This window comes from Magnolia sinica, chromosome 8, assembly GCF_029962835.1.
Source record: "Magnolia sinica isolate HGM2019 chromosome 8, MsV1, whole genome shotgun sequence".
In the NCBI taxonomy this organism is placed as follows: domain Eukaryota; kingdom Viridiplantae; phylum Streptophyta; class Magnoliopsida; order Magnoliales; family Magnoliaceae; genus Magnolia; species Magnolia sinica.
In genome coordinates, this window is record NC_080580.1 from 10,156,299 (window position 1) to 10,181,646 (window position 25,348).

General features: G+C 41.8%; 1 protein-coding gene and 1 pseudogene across 6 annotated transcripts; one reads left to right on the forward strand and one right to left on the reverse strand.

Moving 5' to 3' along the window:
* Positions 1–28: 28 nt before the first annotated feature.
* Positions 29–12,357, reverse strand: LOC131252833 (transcription factor PCL1-like). Of its 6 annotated transcripts, XR_009174698.1 has the most exons (3): positions 11,144–12,357; positions 568–896; positions 29–280 (listed from the first exon to the last, which is right to left on the reverse strand). XR_009174698.1 is itself a non-coding variant. In XM_058253575.1 (2 exons), the coding sequence occupies exon 1, from the start codon at positions 12,126–12,128 to the stop codon at positions 11,181–11,183; it is 948 nt and encodes a 315-aa protein (XP_058109558.1). In that variant the 5' UTR covers positions 12,129–12,357; the 3' UTR covers positions 29–280; positions 11,144–11,180. The 6 variants fall into 6 exon arrangements, 5 of the variants coding, with proteins under 5 accessions (XP_058109558.1, XP_058109556.1, XP_058109557.1 ...); XM_058253575.1 differs by lacking the exon at positions 568–896; XM_058253573.1 differs by lacking the exons at positions 29–280; positions 568–896 and adding an exon at positions 908–1,175 and having other exon boundaries at positions 11,144–12,356.
* Positions 426–6,983, forward strand: LOC131254121 (protein SRG1-like; annotated as a pseudogene).
* Positions 12,358–25,348: the final 12,991 nt, after the last annotated feature.

The window sequence follows — 25,348 nt, forward strand, 5'->3', positions numbered from 1 at the left end:
AGGGAGGAAGAACAAGATTCTACACAGCTATCAGCCAAATTCTTTCTATTCATAAATCATAAACAGTAGGATACTTACAGCTACACGCATGCCAATCCAGATCGTCGAGATTGTGGGCTTTATTCTGGATGTGGCATAACTGTAAGAATCAAATGATGGGATGATCTTAACCGTCTTATTTCGCTGAATGAATTTGGACCCAGGCTGTACATTTGATGGCCACCAATCAAGCAATTAGGCTTGCCAGATCATTGAGATTTTGAGCTATGCCCCATCCACCCTGCGACCCATAATGTCCTGATAGTCATTCATGCATGCCACATGGATGAATTGCCACAGTTGAAGTACTTTGTCACCATCACAATCAATATTTTACATGGCTTTCAAATGAAACTTTTTAATTCAAAAATAAATATTTAAAATCCCGCCATGAGTGTATATTTGCGAGCACAATGGAGACGGTGCAGTGGCCAGTGATCTGAAGAAGAAGAAAAAAAAAGGTGGGTGTGGAAATTATGAATGGAAGTGCAGAGAAAGAGGATGTGCCCACTTGGGGAAAATCTATACCTGTAGACAATGTTCAAGAGATGGTAAGGAGGGATCCCACATACATTCCTGATAGACACATAAGAAACCCCGAGGACAAGCCCGACAGCTTGGATCTGTCTCCCCTTTCGTCTGAAATACCTGTCATTGATCTATCCTTGCTTTCCAGCAGGCATGAGGATGAGCTCAGAAAGCTTGATATGGCTTGCAGAGTCTGGGGCTTCTTTCAGGTATACGCATGAAAATTACTGAGCATGCCTGCATCTTTTTTCTTCTCTTTGCAACTGTATCTGCATCTTTATAAGATCATGCTTCCATTCCATGCATGAGGTATATGGGTGCTGCCTAATCTGTCGAAACAGTCCATTTCTAGGAATTTAACTCCACAAACAGAATTTTGGGTGCATGGGAGCACACAGGCTCCCACAGTTTAATGCCAAAATAATGCTGAGACATGTTCCAGCATCTTCCTTTACTATCTCGCTAATCACTCAAGCATGAGATTACAAACACGGAAACCCAGGTAATGCAAGTTCTGCTTTCTGCACCATCCCAAATGAAAATCAGACTTTCCTTTTGAAGCCCGTCAGTCCAAGCAACCGCTATTTGGCGCTACATCTGAATGCCCCCTTGGAGACAAGCATACATATCAGTTGAAATTGAAAGGAACCAGATCAAAATATTAAAACAACCTCAAGTAAAGAAAAGTCTCTGACTCAAATAGCACAACTACAACAAACTTCATTTTGGGTTGTTCTATATCATGCATATCATTGAAAGAATTCTCTTCCTCATTAATATTGTTTCTTGAATGAGAACATATAATTTCTGATAAGTGAAAGGCACTGATTTGAAATTTTAGGCAAGATTATTAACCAAACTATCCTCAATCACAAATGGCCTGAGGTAGAACAGTCGCAGAAATTGTGTGATTCCAATCTAGATGGAGCAAACTGGTAGGAGAAAGAAAGGAGATGGAAGCAAAGAATAATAAATGATTTGGATGTCTCCAAACTGTGGCTGTGGCTTCTCACCGTATGATATAGAAGAGTCACACTTCAAGCAAAAGAGCATCATACCCTAGTGAAATGAAACCCATCACAAGTTTAAACAAAAGAGTAAACCGAAGTCTAATTCATTAACATCCCCAGTTGAATATAGATGGCCATGGTGCCTCGATGGCTGTTGGCGAGTAATCATACTATCCCATTATTGGCACCTTAATCAGTTGCTAATTGTGATTGTAAATTGTATTATAATACTGTCTACATTTACTTTGAAAAATCAGTTTTCAAGCCAAACTAGACTAATTTCTGTGACAATCAGTGAGGGAGTTTCCCAATGGGAGTATTGAAACCCAAGCACTAGAAAGGGGGTTTTGAGCTCTATAAAAGGGGGATTCGATATACTATAGCATAAACATGAGAAAACCCATAAAAACACAAGTTCCAGTAAGATCACACCTCCTACTGCGATCACCAGTCTCATTACACCCTCCCTCCCAGATTTGGATACTATTACCGGCTTTGATCTTCGTTTTTTATTCTTGTGACTCAGCATCCCCCAAAGAATATAAAAAGACTGAGAACCCCTATCCAATCCTAGCCATTCATCAAATCTAATTCTAACAAGCTATTTGAATGGGAATAATAACAATGACTTAAATATCCCTAAATTCCATCAACAACCATACAATCCTTCCATAAACAGGCTATAACTTGATTAAATGATATCAAAATCACATGATCTTGAGTTCAATTGAAAGCTAACTCAAATTTTTTTTTTCAAACAGTACCAATTTGTGTCATTCAAACATCATTCAGTGTCCCGAAAGTAGCTAAAGGGAAACTCACCCCACAAGTGAGCCCCGTAAACTATGCAGACAACCATCAAGGGCCCACAAAACCAACTGTATGGATTGTCGGGCCCACCCAGGCTTTTTGTGGGGCCTGTCCTAGGCTGCATCAACAGCCCACAAACCAACAACTGTTGCTCCTTTGAACTGCCCATAAAGCCAAATTATATTTTTTGAATCAAATGCAAAATACTCTCTCCATTTCTTATAAAATGATTATTGATACAAGCTTGGGGAAAGACCTTGGTCGTTTTTGACATGCCCAAGAGTTACATGATTCTAGTACAATGACTGACAAGAACTACTCAACACAAGAAGGTTGGAGAATGCCTACACTTCTTTTTTTTCATGGCTATTTATTGTTTTTCATTCAAAATTACATGTTTCATGCAATTCCCAATCAAGAAATAACTACTCTCACAAAGTAAATAAAAACTGCTAAAACTGTTTTCTTTAATAATTGTTTCATCATCATTGTTGTTGCCATCATCATTATCTCAGTTTCTCCTAGCAATTTGGGGTTGCCTTTAAAATGATAGATTGGACAAAAAATTTACGACGAGCTGCCCACTAGAAATCCACCTTCCACTTTTATCCAGGCCCTTGGAATCAGCTGTGGCAGAGGCTCAAATTGACATCACTCACATGCCAACATGGTACCTAGCATTGACCCCAGCCTGGAGATTACATGCATGCCCAAAGGGCAAGCAAGAAAAGTAGGGTCATTGCGGGTACTTGCGAAGCAAACTGCTAAACACAAAGCACCCACCTCAAGGAATTGGCAACAAGAACCCTTCGATACACGGTTACTAACATGACTGACATGCTAACATAGTCAGACCCCACACTGCACCTTACCACAACTATTTAGTGTTGCCACAAAAGCAGAATTTGCAAACAGTGATATCTAGAGCTTGCAGTGCCAAACAAGCCCATAAACAACAAAGTATATCACTGTGCATGATCAGACTGACACAAACAAAAAAAACAATTTGTAGGAACCAATATAATCAGGCATCAACATGTGCATTTGCATATTTCAACCCTGCCAACGCTACTCAAGTAGGATCTTGAAGCGTACCCTCCCACATGTGCCAAAGTGGTAGTGTGTGCAAGATCCAAGCAATTCATTAGGAGGGTCCCACGTATTTTTTTCCTTCAGGTATAGATCAGCCTCATGAAGTCCTAATGTGGGCACATTTGTTGGTCAATGTTTGTACGCATGTTGTGGACCAAACCTACTGACAAAGAACTGGAGTCACAGGACTGGAATCAGTTTTCAGGCCATGGTACACACGGTGGGCCCCACCAAATGAATGGTGCTGATCATGCATGCATGTGCATTGGAAGATGTTTGCAGGATAGGATTCGAGATGCTAATGCATGTAGCAGTTTTGCTCTTTTCTAGTTCACATCAAGATGACTGAATCCATAAACTGGGACTCATTAAATAACACACTTAAATGTAAGACTTTCTTAGAGAGGATGTCCACTTCTCCAACATCAATAGCATCTGTTCTTCAAATTCTATCGTCCTTTAACTGATCCAGATGAAAATCACTTTCCAGATAATAAATCACGGGGTCGCAGAAGAAGTGCTGAAGAAGGTAAAGACTGCTGCCTCCAACTTTTTCGAACTTCCTTTAGACGAGAAGAAGAAGTACGCTATGGCACCAGACGACATTCAAGGATATGGGCAGCTCTATGTGGTCTCCGAACAGCAGAAACTGGGTTGGGCAGATGCGTTGGTTTTGTTGATATATCCATCCAAGTATAGGAAAATAAATTACTGGCCGACAACACCACCCGAACTCAAGTATGTTTTCTCAATCTCCACTAGTTGGGATCAAAGGACACAAATGCTTGTCCAATTATCAGCAGATAATTCATGAATCCTTGTGAGATGAAGCATATTCATGGCTGATTAAAATTAAGACACCAAAGAAATAGCATTAACAGAGTTATTTTTTTCAAAATGCACAAACATTTGTTTAAAAGAAAAACCCCTAAAAAATAAAGAAATGGAAACAAACTACTGAGCGACTACTCCCAAAAGAAAAAACACTAACCACTACTAGAAATTTCATCAAAATCATTTATTCTTTAATAAGTGTGTGGATGGGTGCGTGTCTGAAGAAGAATGGCCACCAAGTTCAGCTTCTTCTTCTTCTTCTTCTTCTTTTTTTTCTTTTTTTTTTTCTTTCAAGAATATTTAACCATAGAGGTGTGTTGGTCAGTTTCTGAAGCAGCTAGTTTGTTTAAACAAACCAGAAACATGCTGTTGAGCTACTTGCATAAGTAGATCTGTATTTTTGAAATCATTGACTCAATGACACCATGATGATGGGGATGGACAAGGACAGACTGTTGGGGCTGCATAAGGAGGTGCTGCAAGCTTTGCGTGTGAATTATTATCCAACTTGTTGTAGGCCTGATCAAGTACGGGCGTGAGCCCACATTCAGATGGAAGCACCATATCCATACTTCTGCAAGATGATGAGGTGACAGGCCTCCAAATTCGACATAACGGTGGGTGGGTCCTAGTTAAACCAATACCAAATGCACTAGTCGTGAATATCGGAGATGTTATTGACGTAATTTATTTGCATCTCTATTCATCTCTTTCCTTGACTAGCACACAAAAAATTAGAGCTACAAGTAATTTTCCTGGCTCAACAACCAGGCCAGGTGTAGTTGGATCTATGACGAGAATTAGATGAAAAAGATTTTCCCTTGCTTCCGACTCATCTTAGGTTTTGCTGCCTTCAGTTTCACTTCTGCCTAGTCTTGTGTCATGAATTTGCGGATGAAGGTTTTTATTTCCATTTTAAAAAAAAATAAAAATAAAAATGTTAATACAATGCACATTGATTAATGTTATATTTCTTTGTTTATTTACAAATTTACTTAGTATAAGATGTGACCTTTGTATATGGGTCACCGTGACACCACATAATGGCTGTTGAACCAGCATTTGGTGTGCATCAGGCACTGTAGTTGTCCCATCCTTGTCCAATTCAAAACTCCAAATTAATTTAATTTTAACAGATATTTTAGCACATAAATACATTGACTAAAATTTGATAATTCATATTCCAAGCTTAAGACTAACAAATGTTTTCATAAGTAAAGACTAACAAATTAACTCACATTTAAACACATCTATAATGTTCATCGGTAGATGAGGATATATTTCAAATTTTGCATATTTTATATTTGAACTTGTAGATTGCCTTTTAAAAAAATATATTTGAACTTGTAGACTCTTTTATGAATTAACTAAGACAACTAAAAGAAGAAGAAAGTACTCAGATACCCTTTTATGAGGTTGACATGTCTAGATACCTGCATCTATGCCATAGCTGACATTAGTAGGGCAGTACCTGTACCTGGGCTACATAGATGGGCAGTATACAGAATGCAAATAATACATACGGGGAAATGGTACCGTCCCCACCTTGATGGGGATGTTAGCATCATCCCCAAATCTTTTTAATGACATGTGGGATGCCCAATCATTAGTTGGAACAGTTCATTTAATAGTACCATTGGGACCAAGCCATGGTGCAAGAATCATGCCAATTGTATGATCCTAACCGTTTGAATGAGGCCAGTTTGTTGCAACCATTCTTTTTTACAAGGCATAGATTCCGTTGTTAGGATCATCAAATCAAAGTGCTACTAAGGAATCATAAGCAATACAAAGTAGGTCTCTCAAATAGATGTTTCAAGATGATGATTGGACCTATTTTGTTTTTCCCCTAAGTCTTCAGTGTCCATATTCCATGCCACTGATCAGATATTTAGGATCATCCAATTGGTGTGATTTTTGCAAAATGGCTTGCACCCTAGTTATATGAATGAATGGACAGTTCAAATTGATGATTGGTTGTCCCGTGTCCCTAGTTTTATATATATGACAAATTTTAGTAATGATTTATTTCAATGTACTGATTGTCTTCTACATGGTAACTTTTAACATTTCCTGGGTTGTTGCAGATTTGGAGCAATGGGAAATACAAAAGCATCGAGCACAGAGCTGTGACGAATGAGAATAAGGCAAGGATTTCATTGGCAACATTTATAAACCCAGAGGATGATATGGAAATTGAGCCTCTGGATCTGATGGTGGATTGCCAACAGCATCTTAGAATGTACAAAAAGGTCAAATATGGAGATTATGTTAGGCATTCGATGATGAGAAAATTGGACGGAAAGGCACACACTAATTTTGCAAAATTCGAATGTGAATAAAGCTGCTGGACCGTCCAACCTTCTTGCAATATATCTATCTAAAAAACAACAGAAATCTGCAAATAATTTCAGCATAGAGATAGCAAAGATCAGTCTCAACAACATGCATGGTTGTTCCTACTTTTGGGCTAATATGCATGTTTTGAGACATGAAAAAACTTTCAATGTTGCTGGTAGGATTCTTAGTTTCTATTTCCATTCAAATCTTCAGTATGTACTATCTGCGGAAGGTTCTATTTACAAACAGATGTGGGTAATTTCTCTTTAGTTATGTTTTTCAAGTGATGGTGATATAAAACATCTGAATTTTAGTAGAGTTTCTTATGAACTCATTTGCTTCTTTATGGATTTTCTATAATTTTATTGTTTTGGGAGTAGCAATATATGACCATCTACTATTTGATTCCAGACCCATTTGTGTTTTCCTTTATAGGATCATTTGTATGTTTAGAGTAAATGTGAGATACCCATCTGATTTTTTGCAGTTTTTTCTTCGAATTAATTTGTTCCCTTTTGGATATTTTAACTGTTTGCTTAGTTTGGGGTAATTGTGACCACCACTTTCGATATTAGCATGATTACAGTGGGTTTTTCCACATTTGAGGAAATATGGTAGCCCATTTCACCATGGACATCTGACCATATGGTGATATGTTGTACATCTGAACAGGCGCTTATTTTCTTCCTTCATTCACTCTTTCAGGATTTTTCATTGGTCGTTTTACTTGTGGCGACTGCTCATAGTACTGTTTTCTCATAAACCGGTTCATTACTTACAGAAAACCATTTGAGTCTTTTTAAGATACTCCACTTGGTAGCAATTGCTCTAGCCAATCCCAGCCTGGGTGGGGTAAAGGCAGGTTGATGTCAGGCAGCAGCCTGTCATTGTACTTTAGTGAAGCTACCATGGGACCACATATTTTGAATTTGGTGAAACATGATCTGCAAAGCCAACCACAATGATGATGATGATATCGCATCTACTAAGACTCATTTGAATCATCATCATCATCTAAGCCTTGTCACAACTAATTGGGGTCACCTAAATTCAACAAAGACTGCATTTGAATATTCAATCAAGTTGAATTACAATCATTCAATTAAATAGAGCAGACAACAAAAGTGGAGCTAGACTAGCCCCCTAACTGCAATTACTAGCATATCAATTCCGAATTGAAATTCACAGAATTGCAATTAGGAGTTTGGCTGTAATTGTGAATTAAAATGATGCCACCCAGTGGTGGCCATCTCGTCTATGATGAATTAATTGAATTGCAATTCTATTCAATTGAGCGTCCAAACACACCCAAAACACTAACTTACAAAGGCCACTCATACCCATTAATTCTACAGCAACCACACACAGCCTGACAATAATAAATAAATAAATAAGCATGTATGCCTCAAAATACGGTACAAGAACATGAGCCAAGAACCATCATCATCATATCAACACCATCATCTACGCCTTATCCCAATTAACTGGGGTCAGCTATATGAATCTTGTTCTGCCATTCAGCCCATTCCACTCTATCAAGGGCAAGACCTTCAGTTAGACCATAGTTCATCAAGTATTTTCTTACGACCTCCATTCACATCCTTTTGGGCCTTCCTGTTGCCCTTTTAGAGCCTTCAACTTGGACCGACTCACTCCTGACAGGTGCGGTTCTTGGTCTCCATTGCACATGACCAAACCATCAAAGTCTACTTTCCCTCATCTTATTACTTACTGGTACTACTACTAAATTCCCTCAAATGCATTCATTTCTAATTCTATCATCCTCATCTTGCCACTCATCTATCTCAACATCCTCATTTCAGTTATACCCATCCTATGAACATCTTGTTCTTTAACTACCCAACATTTTGCCCCATAAAAGCATAGTTGGGCTCATCGTTACTATATAAAATTTCCCTTTCAGTTTGATTGCTACATGACAATATGTAAAATTATGAATAAATATGAGCCAAGAATGGAAGACAACAAATAAGGACTTGAAAAGCAACAAATTGCACCTTCAAATTAACCTCCAATGACAGAGGTTGGACCGTAAGAGATTATCTATGTTTTGTTGAATATGACAAGCTACACAACACTTAAAAAATGAAGAAAATAACACCATATCCACAAAGATACTACAGTGTGGTGTCCCACACTGTACTGCTCAGGGAATGAAAACTGTATGAAGTCACTTAGTCACACTGAAGAAGGAATTGAAACAAAAAGTTGCATTTGCTACCATTCATGGCAATGAAAGACACTGTACAGTTTTAAAACAAATACAATTGTGGAGTTTCCAATCTCCTAAAAAGACTGCTCCTAAAGAAATAATTGATAGAACTCAAAGCTCAAAGAAAGAAATTTGAAGACATGGCCTTACACTTAATAGAAATTTCACTAAGGATTAGCATCAGGGCTGTCAATAGGTACCCAGACCCGTGGGTACCTAATGGACCAAACCACATTTTAATGGATCCAGGTCCCATCATTTGGACCCATTAAGAAATCATGTCGGGTTCGGGTCTCACCTTTTGGACCCGGTAAAAGTTGGTTCGGGTTGGGTTTAGTTGGGAATGGGTACAGTCCAATTAATTTTAGTGGTATCTTTATGTATTTTTAATTTATATTGATGATTTTTTGAAAGGTTAAAAAAATCTTCAATATAGATTAAATATATATAAACGATATTTGACGATTCTATCAACAAATAAGGTTCTTTAAGCCACAAGCATGTAATAGACACCCTTTCCACACCACAAATGTGTCAAAGCAGTACATGCATGTGCGACCTAATCCATCCATCAGGTGAGCAGAACCATGTAAATGCTCTTATTTATGCTGAACCCAACTTAAAACCTAGATCCAAAGACCTGACGGGTGCCCAAAGCCAATTGGATCTGGGTCCAGGTCTTCAAGAACTAGACCCAGACCAGTCTTCAAGAACTAGACTGGACCCAGCAAGACCCGAAAGCCAGTTAGCCTGGGTACTAGTGTTATAGGACCCCACCTGACAAACTTGTTGATAGCCTAACTAGCTTTTGTGGCAGACTTCCAAAATCCAATTGAATCTTGATTTCTAGCATCCTCACTTAAACGAGAATGCACCTATTATATATTGGACCTTCGATAGCATCACTCAGAGTTTATGCACATTAAAATAATAAACTATTTCTATTTCTAGTTTGATGACCAAAAATAGAAAAAACATGCAAACTCCGGCTTGTCAACTAGAAAATTTTACTCTTTTCCCCCCCACAATGCTGAAAACACCGTCTGCATGGGCTAACTGCAAATATGGAAGCAGATGTCACCTTCCAACTGCAGCAGATGGATCGTAGTCCTCTTATGCGGTATGCCACATAAATTCATGAAATCCATATCATGAATTTTATTTCAGCATTGCAAAACAGATGACTCCTTTTTCCGCCTTCAAACTTAAAGACCCAACTGTACAGTGAGAAAATCTAAAATCATAAACCTTTTAGGAGTTGAAATAGAAGTCATGCATCTTACCAGTTTCTTTATCTTGTGCGTAGCTTTCAGATTGCAAATGTTGATCTATCAGAAGGGGAAACACAGGCGCACGCGCGCGCGCGCACACACACGAACAGATTGGGAACATGATATGATGATCCTTGCTCTCAACTAGACTATTCATTGGTGGGTCCAATTGTTGATAGGCCACTTTCTGCAAGTCAAGCTTATCAGACAATTCTGCACATCCAGTTGGTTTGATCTTTCCTCATTCAGTGATTACAGATTTCAATCTCTCTTATGCCAATCCGCTTGTAAGTCATTGATTGAATGGTTTACTTATCAGTGAGCTAGGGGTCCCTCAGATTCAATCTGGTTGGTCATTAAGATAGTCCAACAGGATGATTCCTCGACTGTGATGATCACCCATGGGGACACACCTGATGAATGGTTCAGATTATGGACCATTGTACCATACATCCAATTAGACTGCAGGAACTAGATAAGAAAATTATTAGTTCCATGAGGCAATAAAAGGGGGTGGATTCAGTCAGGGCCAGGGTAATACCGAGTTCCGTCCGGCTGTGATATGGTGCCATTTCATTGGCCTGCAAGACACGATCAAGTATGTACTTGAACTGACAACCTCTTGAAAGTTGGTAGGCCCCTCTCAGACAAGCATCTGGCGGGCCAATGAAATGGCGCCACGTCATGGCCCGATGGAACTCAGTGTTACTCCAGCCTGGCCAAATCCGCTCCTGCAATAAAAGGCATCGTTGTCACCCGATCAGCTGAGGGTATAATCAGTGCAAAACAGGTGCACCCAATTATACTAGAATTCAACCCAATTGAACAGTGAATACAGACTCAATCCAGAAACTTCTACAACAAGAGAAAAAAGAAAAACTTCAAAAACCCATAACTTGAAAACAAGCTCTCTAGTATATCTTTATCAACGGACAAAGGTTACAAAGAATAGCAACAGAATTGAAGAGGATTGGGAGCCCTTTTACCTCTTGCAGGTGTTGTCAATTGCAATTCACAGTATTTTCATTTATCACTCGGAGTTCCGTGATGAAACGGCATCATCGAGCCAAACATGTTATACGGATGTGAATCAAACCTGGGATAAGGGATCCCACCACCTGGGCCGCTCACAGGCATCCCCGCCATGTGCCCATGACCATTTGCCCCCATCCCTAGAACAGGCATAGGCATCAGCGGCGGGCCATACGGCATTGGAACAGGCCCCTGCTCATGCAGGCTCTGCGGCACGGGCGTCGAAGCAAACAGCTGGTGATCGGCCGAAGACGAGGACGGCGCACCACCATCCAACGACCCATCCATTCTCTTCAGGTAGAGCCTGTACTTCTGCAGGTGGCTAGCGACGTTCTCGCGCGTCAGCCCCTCAACGTTCATCATATTCATGATCGTCTTCGGGACAGCGCTCTTGATCCCGAGGTGGGCCACGACATCGACAAACCGCTTGTGGAGCTGCGGCGTCCAGACGAGGCGCGGCCTCTTGAGGGTGCGGGCAGCGGCGTCTTCTGAATTCTCACTGCGGAGTGCGGAATCGGCCTCTTCGGCAGTCTCCATTAGCCTCCGCACTTTCCTCGAATCGGACCCGTCCCTTGGCGAATTCATGGCCTCATCGTCGTCAGGATCGAGGCGGGATTCGAAAGGAGGGAGGGATTTGAGGTTGTTGGCGGATGGGTAGGTAGGGATCGAGCAGCGGAGGCTGGAGATCGTGTTCTGGGATGCGCGATTGACGTCCAGGATCGTACGGTGGGGCTCAGGGGTAATGCTGAAGGCAGATGCAAGCTCGGGCGGGATCAACAGCTGAGAAAGAGGCATCAGATCGCCCGAGGACGGCAGGCCGATCTCCCATTCCAGGACTCGGTTCTGGTATTGTTGTGGTTGTTCCGTTTCGCTGTGGGTGATCATGACGTAATCGCTCGTTTGTTCTTGGTGTTGTTGTCGGTGTTCTTCTTCTTCCATTGTACCTTCTGATGGGATATGATGGTAGCGGATCGGGTTATGAAGTTTCGGCCGTTACGACACGCCGGAGCGGACGATTCGATTTCGAAAAAGGTCAGACCGAGAGAGATATTTAGGTAAGGAGAAAAAGTGCATCCGTAGACTAAAATGTGCGTTAGCCACAAATTATTCAGTGCACATGGCATTCTTATATGTAATCTGGACGGTGAGACTTGTGGACCTGATATTAGTAGACCATGTACTGAAATCATAACGATAGAAAAACCTAAACCTCTGAATTTTGGAATGAATTGAATTTCTACCCTCCATTTGATGGATAATTATTGGAGGGTTAGGATCAACTGATCAAAGGGATTTTAGATATAATTTGCATCTACAATGGGTTCTATGATTTGGATGGTTCAGATTTATTTTAGTATATTAAGTGGTTACGGTTGATGAGTTGCCACAACTTAGTCAGTTGGGTAAAACGCACATTTTTGTGCGGAAACCCAAAAGTGCATATCTGATATTGGATCGAGTGTGTCCAAATTGACACGTGGAGACGCTAGCCGGATATTTTTGATTCGATTTCGCTTTGCTGGAGTTGCAGGTTTTTTAAGGGATACTTTCGGTTCGTCTCGATGAACGGAAAAGATTGGTTCGTCGCAATAATCACCAGCCGACCTTTCGAGGGGATTCGCCATACACACGTGTGCATGATCCAAACCGCTCATAGGCTGGACCACGTGGCAATAATAATAATTTTGTATCATGTGCGGTTCTAATAGGTGGATATGATGTGAATAAGCGGTCAACTGGTTTTGATTGTCCATCACTTTCATCCACGTGTGACAAAACGATGGGTGAACTGCTCTGATTGTTGAGGCCTGGGCCACTGGGAATGGACGCGGTTTGGCTAGTGACCCAAAACCAGCCAGCTATACGGTGTCAAAGCTCTATTGGCCCACCATGATATATATGTTCTATCCAAGACGTCTATCCATTGTAGCAGAATAGTGGGGATTGAACACTTACCTCTAAATAATTCTGAAAGCCCCTGAAGTTTTGAATCGAGTTTATAATTGTGTTTTGAATCAAGTTTATAGTAGGCTCCAGGGAGTTTTTAATGGAGAATGTTCAATCCCCAATGCTTTCCTATTATGTGGTCTGCCTTAAATTTCAATTATCTTGATTTTTTGGCCCATGCCTTAAAATTAGCTGTCAAAATGAAAGAACAACGTTCATAAAATATCCACATCATGGTATGGCAATGACTCCGAAGATGGCATGCAGTGTTAGGATTTATGGAGCTTGAACATAAGATATGTATTATTCATAAGATATGCATTTTCGTGGGTAAAGTTTTACGTGAAATTTGTTAATAGTTGCAAGGGATAGCACCTTTTTGTTTGGGGTCGGGAGGCATTAGGATTTAGGGGTGTACATGAACTGAGTTAGCCTCGTTAGCTCCCTCGACTTGACTCGAAAAAGCTCAATTCGGCTCGCTTGGAAGTTGAGTTTGAGCTGAGTCGAGCTGATTTTTTGAGCTCGAAAAATTTTGAACCAAGTTCGAGTTTACCTGAGCTCGACTCGACTGGAATCAAACCCCAACTCATATCGAACGAGTTCGATGACTTGGCTACTTTGATATTGATGTTGCTCACCAAGTATTTGACGAAATGACTCGACAAAGTGTCAGGTAAGGAAGATATGCATATGAAACAAATACCATTTTTCCTTGATTTTAATGTTGCCTATAAGGTGTTTAATGAAATACTTGTAAACAGTTGTTGTTGTTGTTTTACATATAGTGAGAAATTGAAAGTGTTGCATGTATTTGTGAAAATGCCACAGAGGCTTGAACTCGACTTGAATTGGCCCAAGTTACTGACCAAACCGAGCCGAGTTGGCCAATTAAGCTCGAGGATCGAATCGAGTTGGAGTTGGAGTCAGCTAGTGGCCGAGCCTAGTCGAGCTGAGGCCAACTCAACTAGGTTCAACTCGGTTTACCCCCCTAAGAGGCATACCCCCTTTCCATAGGGTAATTTTGTATTTTCACATAAAATTTATTTTATATAAATTTTATTTCACTTGGGGTAATATACATTTTGTCACGAGAAAAAAGCTCATTATATTAAGAATTATTTTTTCATTTTATACCTTTGAATATAATAAATTTGTGTGAATCTACTAGTTGAGAAGGGATCTCCTCCCAATATGCAAGCCCCACCTTGAGCCTCAAACTTAGCTTAAATGCCAGCTTTATGGGCTATGATGGATGATATGGCTAAGCAGCAACTCATTCCCATAACCAACCAAACCACTCCTGAAAATGAAATTTAAAGAGATTTATAAGTAGTTAGGTTACCATAAGTGTAGATTAAAATCACTTTTAGATTCAAAATCACGGCACTTATGATGGGATTTGTTGTCACGAAGGGGATATCTTATTAAAAGTTCATAAATTAGATTATCTTAAACTATTAAATATTTTATTTTTTTCTAACATGATTGGCCATATCACGGTGGCATTTTGCTTTGTCCTGGAGTATGTCGTCAATAACCCTGTTTGGATAAAGAATATCAAAAAAATTGTTAGGCCTAGCCCCATACGTCGGGCCAAAGCCAAGACTATCTCAAGCACATTAGAGATGGGGTAATTCTCTTATATCAGAGGCCCATCCAACAATCCCATCCGTCCCGTAATTATCGACCAAATTGCCCACAACAAATATCGGATGGCCCATGTTATTTGATGAGGAGATTTTTGGACCATCCCCCTGTTGAAATTTGTGGTTTTTTGAAAAAATAATTCAAATATTTCAAAATTTTAGGATTTTGCTACGAAAACGATTTTCAAGAATTTCAAATGAAAAAGTGCAGTGTGTGCTTTTTGTCTCACATCAAAAATGATAGGAGAAGTTTTGGTGTTTATATGTGAATGTGTGTATAGTATTATTACTTGGAGCTTTGAAGATTAAGATGTTACGCACTGGAACACATGCGCTCGAGCAATGTGGCTGTAGTGGCACTAGTCAGCACACGTACGCATCATGTCGCAAAGTGGTCACTCCCTCACGACCTTACGTGAACCGTTGCGAGACGCTGCAAGTGGTCTAGTAAGAGCCTAAGTGTGATGGATATGAAATGAGTCAGAGTTTTTATAGGCGACTGAAAACGGTCGAGTCTTTAATTCGAAATGGTCAGCTGGTTTTTTAAAACGGCCAACTGCCTTAAAAGTTATAACGGTGCAAAAATGGACGGGCCATGATGATCCAATAGTCAGGTCTTTCGATCTGACGATCAAAAATGACTGAAATAAATGATCAACGATCAGAAACGTTTTTCAAATATTCTGAATCATTGATAGCCACCTAACAACAGTCCACTCCTTGGTGCCTATATAAACTGGACCATTTCGGTCCAAATTTCATCATCTCGAATACAAAACCTCTTCCTTTCCATCAGATTCTCCAGATAGCATTTCATCTTATAATACTATTAGAACGCATCCATTGTTTGATTATGCCAAGCGATTTACTGCATCGAATTATTCCTAAGTGGACCCATTGTGATTATTGCACGCCTGATCTAGCTTGTCTTATCATATAAGCAATTCGTATATAACCCGTTAACAATTGATAAGGAGGTGAATCACGCTTTAAAGATAATATATATTTTTTCTTGATTCAGCCTAGTAAAACGAAATAATTGAATTTTATTTCATTTTATTTTTATTTTTTGGTATATCCAACCCATTTTTTTTATAACACCCCATCTTCAGTGGGTGTTGCACGTGCAATCACAAGCTGAGCCAAGGGAACTACGATCATGATGAGTAGCCCATCCACAGATGGGCCACTAGATGACATTTCGAATCACCTAAGGTGGGCCCCAGCTGTACAAATACCAACGCCGGTGATTGGGGCGGAACGCCCAACCTATTTGTTTTTTATGGCATTCCCACCGGTACTTGATGCATTGGAAAGGCGACGGACCGTACATGGTTCATCACGAGACCATCGAAAGTCGGCCTCGGTTTTTAAACAGACTCTTTTGGGCTTTTTCGTCATGTTGGCAGCATGACTTTTTTAAATGCTGCACTCGGCCCTTTTCGGCTGGATAGCTTTTTCTATTGGGTGCTGCAATAGCAAATGGTACTCTAGTAACACATGACAATTTGTACTCATGCGCCCAACTGAGGCACACTTGGAATGTATGTAAAGCAATCTAAACCATTCAATTCTCGGTATAAACTGTAGATCGGACATATTTCTAAAATCAGATTGATTGGTCCATCATCTTAATGTCTAATTAGTTGATTTTTTTGTTGAATTTCAACTAGCAATTGTCTTCTTATTTTTGAACCGTCCATTCGTTGATCAACAGTCGGTTAGTTAAATCGATACTCTGATATTTTTTGGGTTATTACGCATTTAAGTGGGACCCATTACTCCGATATTTTAAATTGGTTAAATGTGTGACACGTGTACATTTTCATACTGAGTGATTATGGGTGGTCGTACTCTGCCAGACTACCAAAAGGGTTCTCCCGTTAGAAAATGTGAGAGACAGCTGGCAATGGTGGACCGTGGGCTTGTGGCGGCACTTTTAGGTTCGTAGTTGGGAGTTGGGACCCTCTTCACCGAATCAGGACCGTCCAAATCGTGGATGAATGAGACATTAGCCAAAAACCGTATTAATGCGATGATCCTAAATATCCATTTTGTGGCCATCCAATGACCCTCCCGAAATAAAGTGTTCAATGGTCCAAGTTCAATCCACGGAATTCAATGGTTAAGATCATAGGATATGTGTGTAAATGTAAACAAGATAGCCGTCCACACGGACCCCTAAATACACGCAAACACGTGTGTCCAATTCGCAAGTGTGCGGGACATCCGGAGCCGTGTATCATCTGGACCCGTAGTTTAGACGATGGACAAAAACTGAGACTTGTAAATTGGCTCAGAGTTACCAAATGTATTTTAAAAAAACTGGTGGTCTCAAAAGCTTATGAGATTTACTGGACCGTTGATTGTTTTCGTTGCGTGGCCCACCTGACCCTTGACCCGCTTGAGTTTTGTCCTTTTCTCGATCTTTGTCGATTAATCTATACAATCTGTCCCACCTCATGCAGGGCTTGGATGTTCCTTCGCACGTGCGTCAAGTGCCAGGTTAGCACGTGCGTCGCGTGGTCCCGCTTCAAGTTTCATTGTAAACCCGATTTGGAAGATGATGGGGAGCCGAGTGGCTTAGGTGCGGCCCCCGGCCTCATCCATAGGGGTGTACACGAACCGAACTAGCTCGGTTGGCTCGCTTTACTCGACTGGAAAGAGTTCGAATTGACTCGACTCAAACCTGAGTTCGAGCTAGTCGAGCTGATTTTTGGAGCTTGAAAATGTGTTCGAGCTTGCCCCAACTCGACTCGACTTGGATCGAATCCGGCTCGAACTCGACTTGGTTTGACTCGACTGTAGGAATATATATACCCTTTTTTATTAAAAAAAAATCCTATTACTCTAACCCATTTTCTTTGCCCCATGAGTAGCACCCCTAACCCCTAACTCATGTCCCATGCTACACGACGCCCCTAATCTCTACTATTCCTCCTTTTTCTCCCTCTCTGTCTAGTCTTTCTGTCCTCTTAAGCTCACCCTGTCCGGCATGCTCTCAAGTCTCACCTCGCCCTGCCTAGATGCTCAGATCGCTTGTTCCCTGTCCGGCACTCTCGGCTTGCACTCTCAACTCGCCCTGTCCCTGTCCGGTGTCCGGCACGCTTAGCTTGCCCTGTCCATGTCCAGCACGCTCTCACCTCGCCGTCCGGCACGCTCAGATCATCTACTCTCTATCCGACACCCTCAGCTCACCGGTAAGCCGCAACTCTTTAGAAAAATGATACAGTAGAGCACGCTCAGCTCGAAAGCTCGAAACTAGCTCGAACTGGTCTGATTGCTGATCGAGCCGAGTTCAAGCTAGGTGTGTCTGGTAACCGAGCCAATCCAAGCTAAGGCTAGCTCAACTCGGTTCAGCTCGATGTACACGCCTACTCATCCAAGACCAAGACGTTGCGGCCCTTACCGTGAGGCCCACCTTGATGTATGTATTCTATATCCACACCTTCCATCATTTTTTCCAGATCATTTTAAGGCATGATCCAGAAATTGAAGCAGATCCAATTCTCAAGTGGACCATACCATAGGAAACAGTGGCGATTGTCCATTATTGGGCCACTAAAGTTTTGAATAAATCTGATATTTTCTTCTTTTCCTTTCATCTAGGTTTATGTGACCTTATCAACAGATTGGATGGAAAATAAACATTATCAAAACATTACAGTGGGCCCTAGGAAGTTTTTAACAGTAGGACATTTGATCACTACTGTTTCCTATGGAATGGTCTACATGAAATTTAGATCTGCTTAATTGTTGGCCTTATGCCCTAAAGTGATTTGGAAAAAAAGTATGAACAAAGTGGATGTAGAATAAATTCATCTAGTAGGCCCCACGGCAAGGGCTGCACCATATTAGGCGAGGCCAGTGACCGCACCTAATCCACTCCCGGGTAGATCCGGAGGAACCGGAATACGGAAGCGGATTGGCTAGTATGTGGATAGCTGGTGTAGATACGTGTCATGCGGAGACAAGCGCCGACGCTCCTCGAGCTCCAAGTTATATGAACGGCTCAAAGGATAAAAAATGTTACATGGGCCCCATAATGATGTATTTATTACATCCACACCGTTCGTCCATTTTTAGATATAATTCTAGAGCATTATACAAAAAATGAATCATATCCAAAGCTCAAATGAACCACACCAAAAATAGCAGCGGGGATTATGATTTTAACTATAAAGAAATTCTTGAGGTTACAATAATGTTTATTTTCCATCCAATCTGTTAATAAGGTCGAAAATACATGGATGAAGAGGAAAAACAAATATCATATTGATCCAAAACCCAAAAGGGTTTCAATGGTAGACATTCAATCCCCACTTTTTTTTGCAGTGTGGTCCACTTGATCTTTAGATCTGTCTTATTTTTTGGCTTAAGCCTTAAGACGAGCTCACCAAATGGATGGACGGTTTGGATATAACACATACCTCATTATGGGACCACATAACTTGCTAACGTCAATACACCAGCTACATAACTGGTGTGTAGTACACCAGCCAATCCGCTTCCCGCTAAATCAATCTATCCACGTGACACGTGGCAGAGTGATTTGTCGATCGGGTCCATCCATATAATGGCACCACGATGGATCGCTTACGTTCTAAAAATAAAACCCCATTGGAAAATCCTCTCCGTTACTTTTTTCTACCGCATATTTGACCGCTAATTGTTTTTGTTTTCCACCATAAAATCTATGGCCACCGATCAGATGAATAGGCTTGTCTAATAAAAGTGATTTTTGAGACATAAACCATCCATTTGTTTTCCACCATAACGTCAGTTTCCAATAAAAGTGATTTTTGAGACAACCATTCATGAGTGGACCCCACATGCGTGCCGAACTGATTTGCACATCACCCTGCCATGTTACTGCAGAGAGATGGACGTATCGTATTCCGGTTCTGCCAACTCCACCGTATCATATCTCCCTATCAACTTTTCTATGACTACATGGTTAGGTGGGTCCCATTTGTAGATGACCGACCCAGAAACCAGGGTGGCAAACTCATCAGTCATCAGTTGGCCCACACACTTAGATACGTTTCCGGCTTGATTTTGAGTCAGGTCAATTGAACGGTTGGGCCCACCAACACACGGCTTGGATGTGATGGATGGGCGGTGCATGTGGGCTTACCCGTGCGATGTTCAACCAGAAATGGGTACATCCACGTGGGAGAGGATTAGCTGTTATCCGGCGAACTGTACACGAGTCGGGCGCAACTCTGCCAAGCTTACCTCAGCCTAGTTTGATAATTAAATTGAGCAGAACTCGAGATAGGTTCGAGTCATTCGTCAAGTGGCTGACTTGGCGCAGGTTCTGTAGTTTTTATTTATTTATTTAAGATTTTGATGTAGACCGGGTCGCGGACAGTTTCATGGCTAAGATGGATTAGAAAAGGCCCGGTCGACGACAAAAGTGATCCGAACCGTCGGACCTTAGATCAGGCGTATCTCACAATCCGAAATGAGTTGTCTGACGTAAAATATATGATTTTGGGGTAGAACGAGCTACTTTAGCTAACCAACCCAGGTTGCGTAGCCCGGAATTGCGAAAAATCCCTGAATCAACAATCGTTTCCTTATTTTAATTTCGTTTTTACTATAACTAGTAAATTTTAGTTTGATTATAACTTTTCATCCGTTGGGCTTTAGGAGTTGCGCCCAACGTGAAAAGAGCTTAGAATAATTAGGAGAACGGTTTGGTGAAGCCAAATGGGACACTATTTTTGGCTGAAAACCTTGCGTACTAGTAGACATCACAACCGTCTATAAATAATAAGTTTACTATTTATAGTAAGTCGCGGATTCTAAGAGTTTGAGTTGTAGTTTGATTCTGATTTCTTTCACATTGCTTGGTACCTCATTTTAAAGGGTTGTGAACTCGTTTTTATTCATCAATTAATCAATTTCGAATTTATTAGAATTTATTTTTACTTTTTGCTTTCTTTCCTCGTGGATTCGAGAAGTCTCTGTGAGGAGTCCAGAGAGGCTCTGTGGATTCGGAGTAGTTATCCTCATCATGTTCATCCTTGCGTCAATTGGTATCAGAGCGAGGATTTCCCTTGGGACGATGACAAACAACGAAGGTATGAATCAAAATCTTGTGGACGGTGATCCAGGGATTCGTTATCTTTCGGAAAGAATGAAAGCTTTCTACCGAGAGAATCAGTTGACCATACAAGGGCTGTAGGAAACTCTCGACCGTCTTGCGGATGCACTACTTCTGCTCCGAGCCCTAGGCGGTGCTCCACCACCTTTGGTTGCTCCACCACCCATGGTTGCTGTACGACGCAACCCTATTTTCATAGAGCACTACCAGTGGCAAACTGTAGGGCTACATCAGATGATTCAAGTTCTAGCGACGAGGACCTTAATGAGGGTTTTGCCCGACGACCAATCCATGGAGGTGATCATCTAGATCGTGCTGAAAGAGACTATTGAGGTAAGGCTGAACTTCCTAGTTTTAACGGTTTATTACGTATAGAAGATTTTCTCGATTGGCTAGCCAAAGTAGAGAGATATTTTGATTACATGGACGTGCCAGATCATAAAAGGGTAAAATTAGTAGCGTTTAAATTAAAATCTGGTGCTTCTGTATGGTGGGAACAATTACAACTCTCACGAGCACGCTAGAACAAGGCGCCCATCTCATCATGGCCACGAATGAAACGTCTTCTTCGATCATAATTTCTCCCCAGTGATTATGAGCAGATATTATTCCATCAATATCAAAATTGCAGACAAGAAAATCGAACTGTCACAGATTACACTGAAGAATTCCAATGGTTGGCTACACGAAACGATCTGTTAGAATCTGAGTCACAGAAGGTGGCACGATTTATAGGTGGGTTGCGACCGACAATTCAGGACCGAGTTCAGATGTACCCAGTCGGGACCATGGATGAAGCAGTTCAATTGCCGGATATGGCAGAAACACAACTTGCAAGAACTCCTGCTCGTCCATATCCTTCAACTCGACCCCCCATGACGGGTCCCACACAGGATCCAGTGCTGCCACGAGGAAAAGATCTAGTACCTCAACTTCTTACAACCGCAAACCGTGATACGGAGAGCGGCTCATCTAGACCTCAACGTGCAGCACCCACAACAGCGGGTCCAAATAGGATTCCAAATCCTTATGCTCGGCCAAGGTCGAATAATTGTTACTACCGTGCCCAACTAGGCCACTTATCAAACACTTGTCCTCAACGTCCTGCAGCACACTTGACTATAAACGAAGGGGGCACTGAAGATGAGGCTGCAGAAGAAGACCATCGCTTTGATGAACGTGAACAAACCACTGAAGAAATAGCAGGTGGCGATGAAGTGACAGGCGAGGATCGTGGTAAATTTCTAGTTGTGAGGCGATTATGTATGCCCCACGAAAAGAATTACATCCACAACGACACAATATATTTCGTATTCGGTGCACCGTCAATGGAAAGGTCTGTGATGTGATCATAGACAGTGGTAGTAGCGAGAACATCGTCTCAAGAGTGATGGTGGACAAGTTGCGGCTACCAACGATGAAACATCCTTCCCCGTACTCAATTAGCTGGATAAAAAAGGTGAATGAGACCAAGGTAACTGAATAATGAACTATCTCGTTTTCAATTGACAAAAATTATAAGGATCAAATACTTTGTGACGTGGACGATATGGAAGCTTGTCATATGTTACTCAGTCGACCCTGGCAGTCGGACCATGATGCGACCCATCGGGGGACGAGATAATGTCTACGTATTCGTCCAGGATAGTCGAAAAATAATCCTTGCCCCTATGGCACCGGAGAACCACCATAAAGCCTCTAAAGTGGAGGGGAGTTCCCTCTTGACCATTCGGGATTTCATGGAGGAATCCAAGAAAATCGGCGAGGTATACGCCGTAGTGGTGAAGGGCGAGGAAGAGGAACCCTCAAACATCCCTCTAAGTTTAAGACTGTTGCTAAACGAATTTAAAGAAGTCTGGCCTGAGGATTTACCTGATGGATTGCCCCCCATGAGGGACATCCAACATCACATAGACCTCGTCCCTGGGGCTAGCTTGCCCAACCGCCCCATTATCGGATGAGTCTGAAGGAGTGTGAGATACTTCAGGGGCAAGTAGAGGAATTAATCCGTAAGAGTCTTTTGAGAGAGCGCATGAGCCCATGTGCCGTACCAGCATTATTAATGCCAAAAAAAATGGAAGCTGGTGCATGTGTGTCGACAGCCAGGCAATCAACAAAATTACCATCAAATATCGGTTCTCAATACCACGATTGGACGACATGCTCGATATGTTAGAAAGGGCCAAGGTGTTCTCTAAACTAGATCTAAGGAGTGGGTACCATCAGATTTGTATTTAACCCGGTGATGAGTGGAAAACGGCATTCAAGACCAATGAAGGCTGTATGAGTGGCTGGTCATGCCCTTCGGCCTATCGAACGCACCAAGTACTTTTATGCGTTTGATGAATCAAGTTCTAAAACCGTTCACTAGCCGATTTGTGGTAGTATATTTTGATGACATATTGATATATAGCCAGGATGAAGCAGAGCGCAGGAAACATCTCAGGCAGGTGCTACAGGTCCTACAAATTAACAAGTTGTACCTCAACTTGAAGAAGTGTAGCTTTTTAACTGACAGCCTGTTGTTTCTAGGATTTGTTGTAACATCCACAGGCATTCGTGTGGACGATGAAAAGGTGCGAGCTATTAGGGAATGGCCGATCCGGACAAACATTCATGAGGTGAGGAGTTTTCACGGGTTGGTGACTTTCTATCGTTGATTTGTGCGAGATTTTAGCACCATAATCACGCCTATAACATATTGCATGAAAAAAAGACCATTCGAGTGGACCGATAAAGCTGACAAGAGCTTTCATGAGATCAAGCATCGTTTGTTTAAAACACCGGTCTTGGTGCTTCATAATTTCAACAAATTGTTTGAGGTTGAGTGTGACGCTTTATACATCAAAATTGGAGGAGTATTATCACAGGAAGGCAGGCCGATAGCCTTCTATAGCGAGAAGCGTAGCGAAGCCCAAAAGAAGTGGTCGACTTATGAGCTTGAGTTGTACGTAATTGTTCAGGCGCTGTGACATTGGCGGCATTATCTGATTCAAAGAGAGTTTGTTTTGTACACTGACCATCAAGCATTAAAGTTTATTAATAGTCAGACTAACGTGAATCATGTGCATGCTAGATGAGTTACATTTTTACAGGAATTCACGTTCGTTCTGAAGCACAAGTCAGGGCAGCAGAACAAGGTGGTTGATGCACTTAGCCATCGTGCATCACTACTAGTTACAATGAGCAACGAGGTAGTCGGCTTCGACTGTCTCAAGGAGCTATATGTCGAGGATGAGGTGTCCGCCCCGAACTCGGAAACCGGGCTCACAAAATTCCCGATCGCCGAATCCGGCGCCAACAGCCTCCGTAGAACCCCATTCTCGGCTCCCAGCGCCCATTCGCCAGATTCCGATCCTGGGATGCTACAAGGAGGATTTCCAACATCAGTTTGATTCGTAATAAGCATAACCAAAGGCATAACCCACAACAACAACCCAAAAACTCTATCACATTTCCACTATGATAAAAAACTTTACAAGTACAATGAGCATAAAGGGAAATACAAGGATGATGAACAAAAACTCCAAAATGATCAGCCACGCGTCCAAGCCTCAGCGCTGCTGCGATCCAACGTCACCTGCACGCAACGGTCGTGCATAAGCTTATAGAAAGCTTAGAGGGTGGTGAAAGTGTATGTTCATGGTGGTAATGCAGTTATGCAGTATCAGAGTAATGCGGAACATGCTGATGAAGGCTAAGAATACCATAGCCGTACCAAGGCCATGCGGTGCAAAGAATGATGTCGGCCTACCAAGGCCATGCAATGCGAAATGCAACTCAAGCATACAAATCCTCATCTAAGTCCACATATCAATACAGCTCAAAATCTGGAATATCACCGGGGTCTAGTACACTCCAAGCCAGATTGCCACCCCATCGCGCGTAATAAGGTGAGTGAAAAAGACCTCACTATCCGCCTGCCAAAATCGGGCTCGGCTCGTCAATAGCGGATCCATTCCTCGAGCTGGTCAGACTCAGCCTGGCATTGCCCCCTACTCTCGTGCGGGTAAGGCCGCACCTCCTTCCAACCGACCACGACACAGTGGAAAATGCAACCGTCTGGTAATCGGCACTCAGCGCTTATGCACCCACTCGGTCTAGACGTTAGATCAACCTCTTGGTACCATAAGGATTTAGGGACTTTCACCCAGGGATATCTATCGCACCCCATGTAAAACAGTATTTCTGGTATCCAATCCTGCCAACCACGATACGTCTGTGGAGGCTACGGCCCTGATGTCGCTAGGGCGTACAGTAACCATATCACACAATGCGAATGCATGAATCACACTATTCAGTCATGCAACAATCCTGCGCGTATCGTGCGCTCATGTAGGGCAACACCCCCTGTAAGGGAACCCCGAAATAATCTGCCCGAAGGCATATGCTATGATCAGTCATTTCTCATATCAAGCATACGTATGATGCATATGATCATGAATCATGGAACT

What these genes read in the sequence shown, in the direction of transcription:
- LOC131252833 (XM_058253575.1), bottom strand. Translation starts at nt 12,128, where the DNA reads ATGGAAGAAGAAGAACACCGACAACAACACCAAGAACAAACGAGCGAT.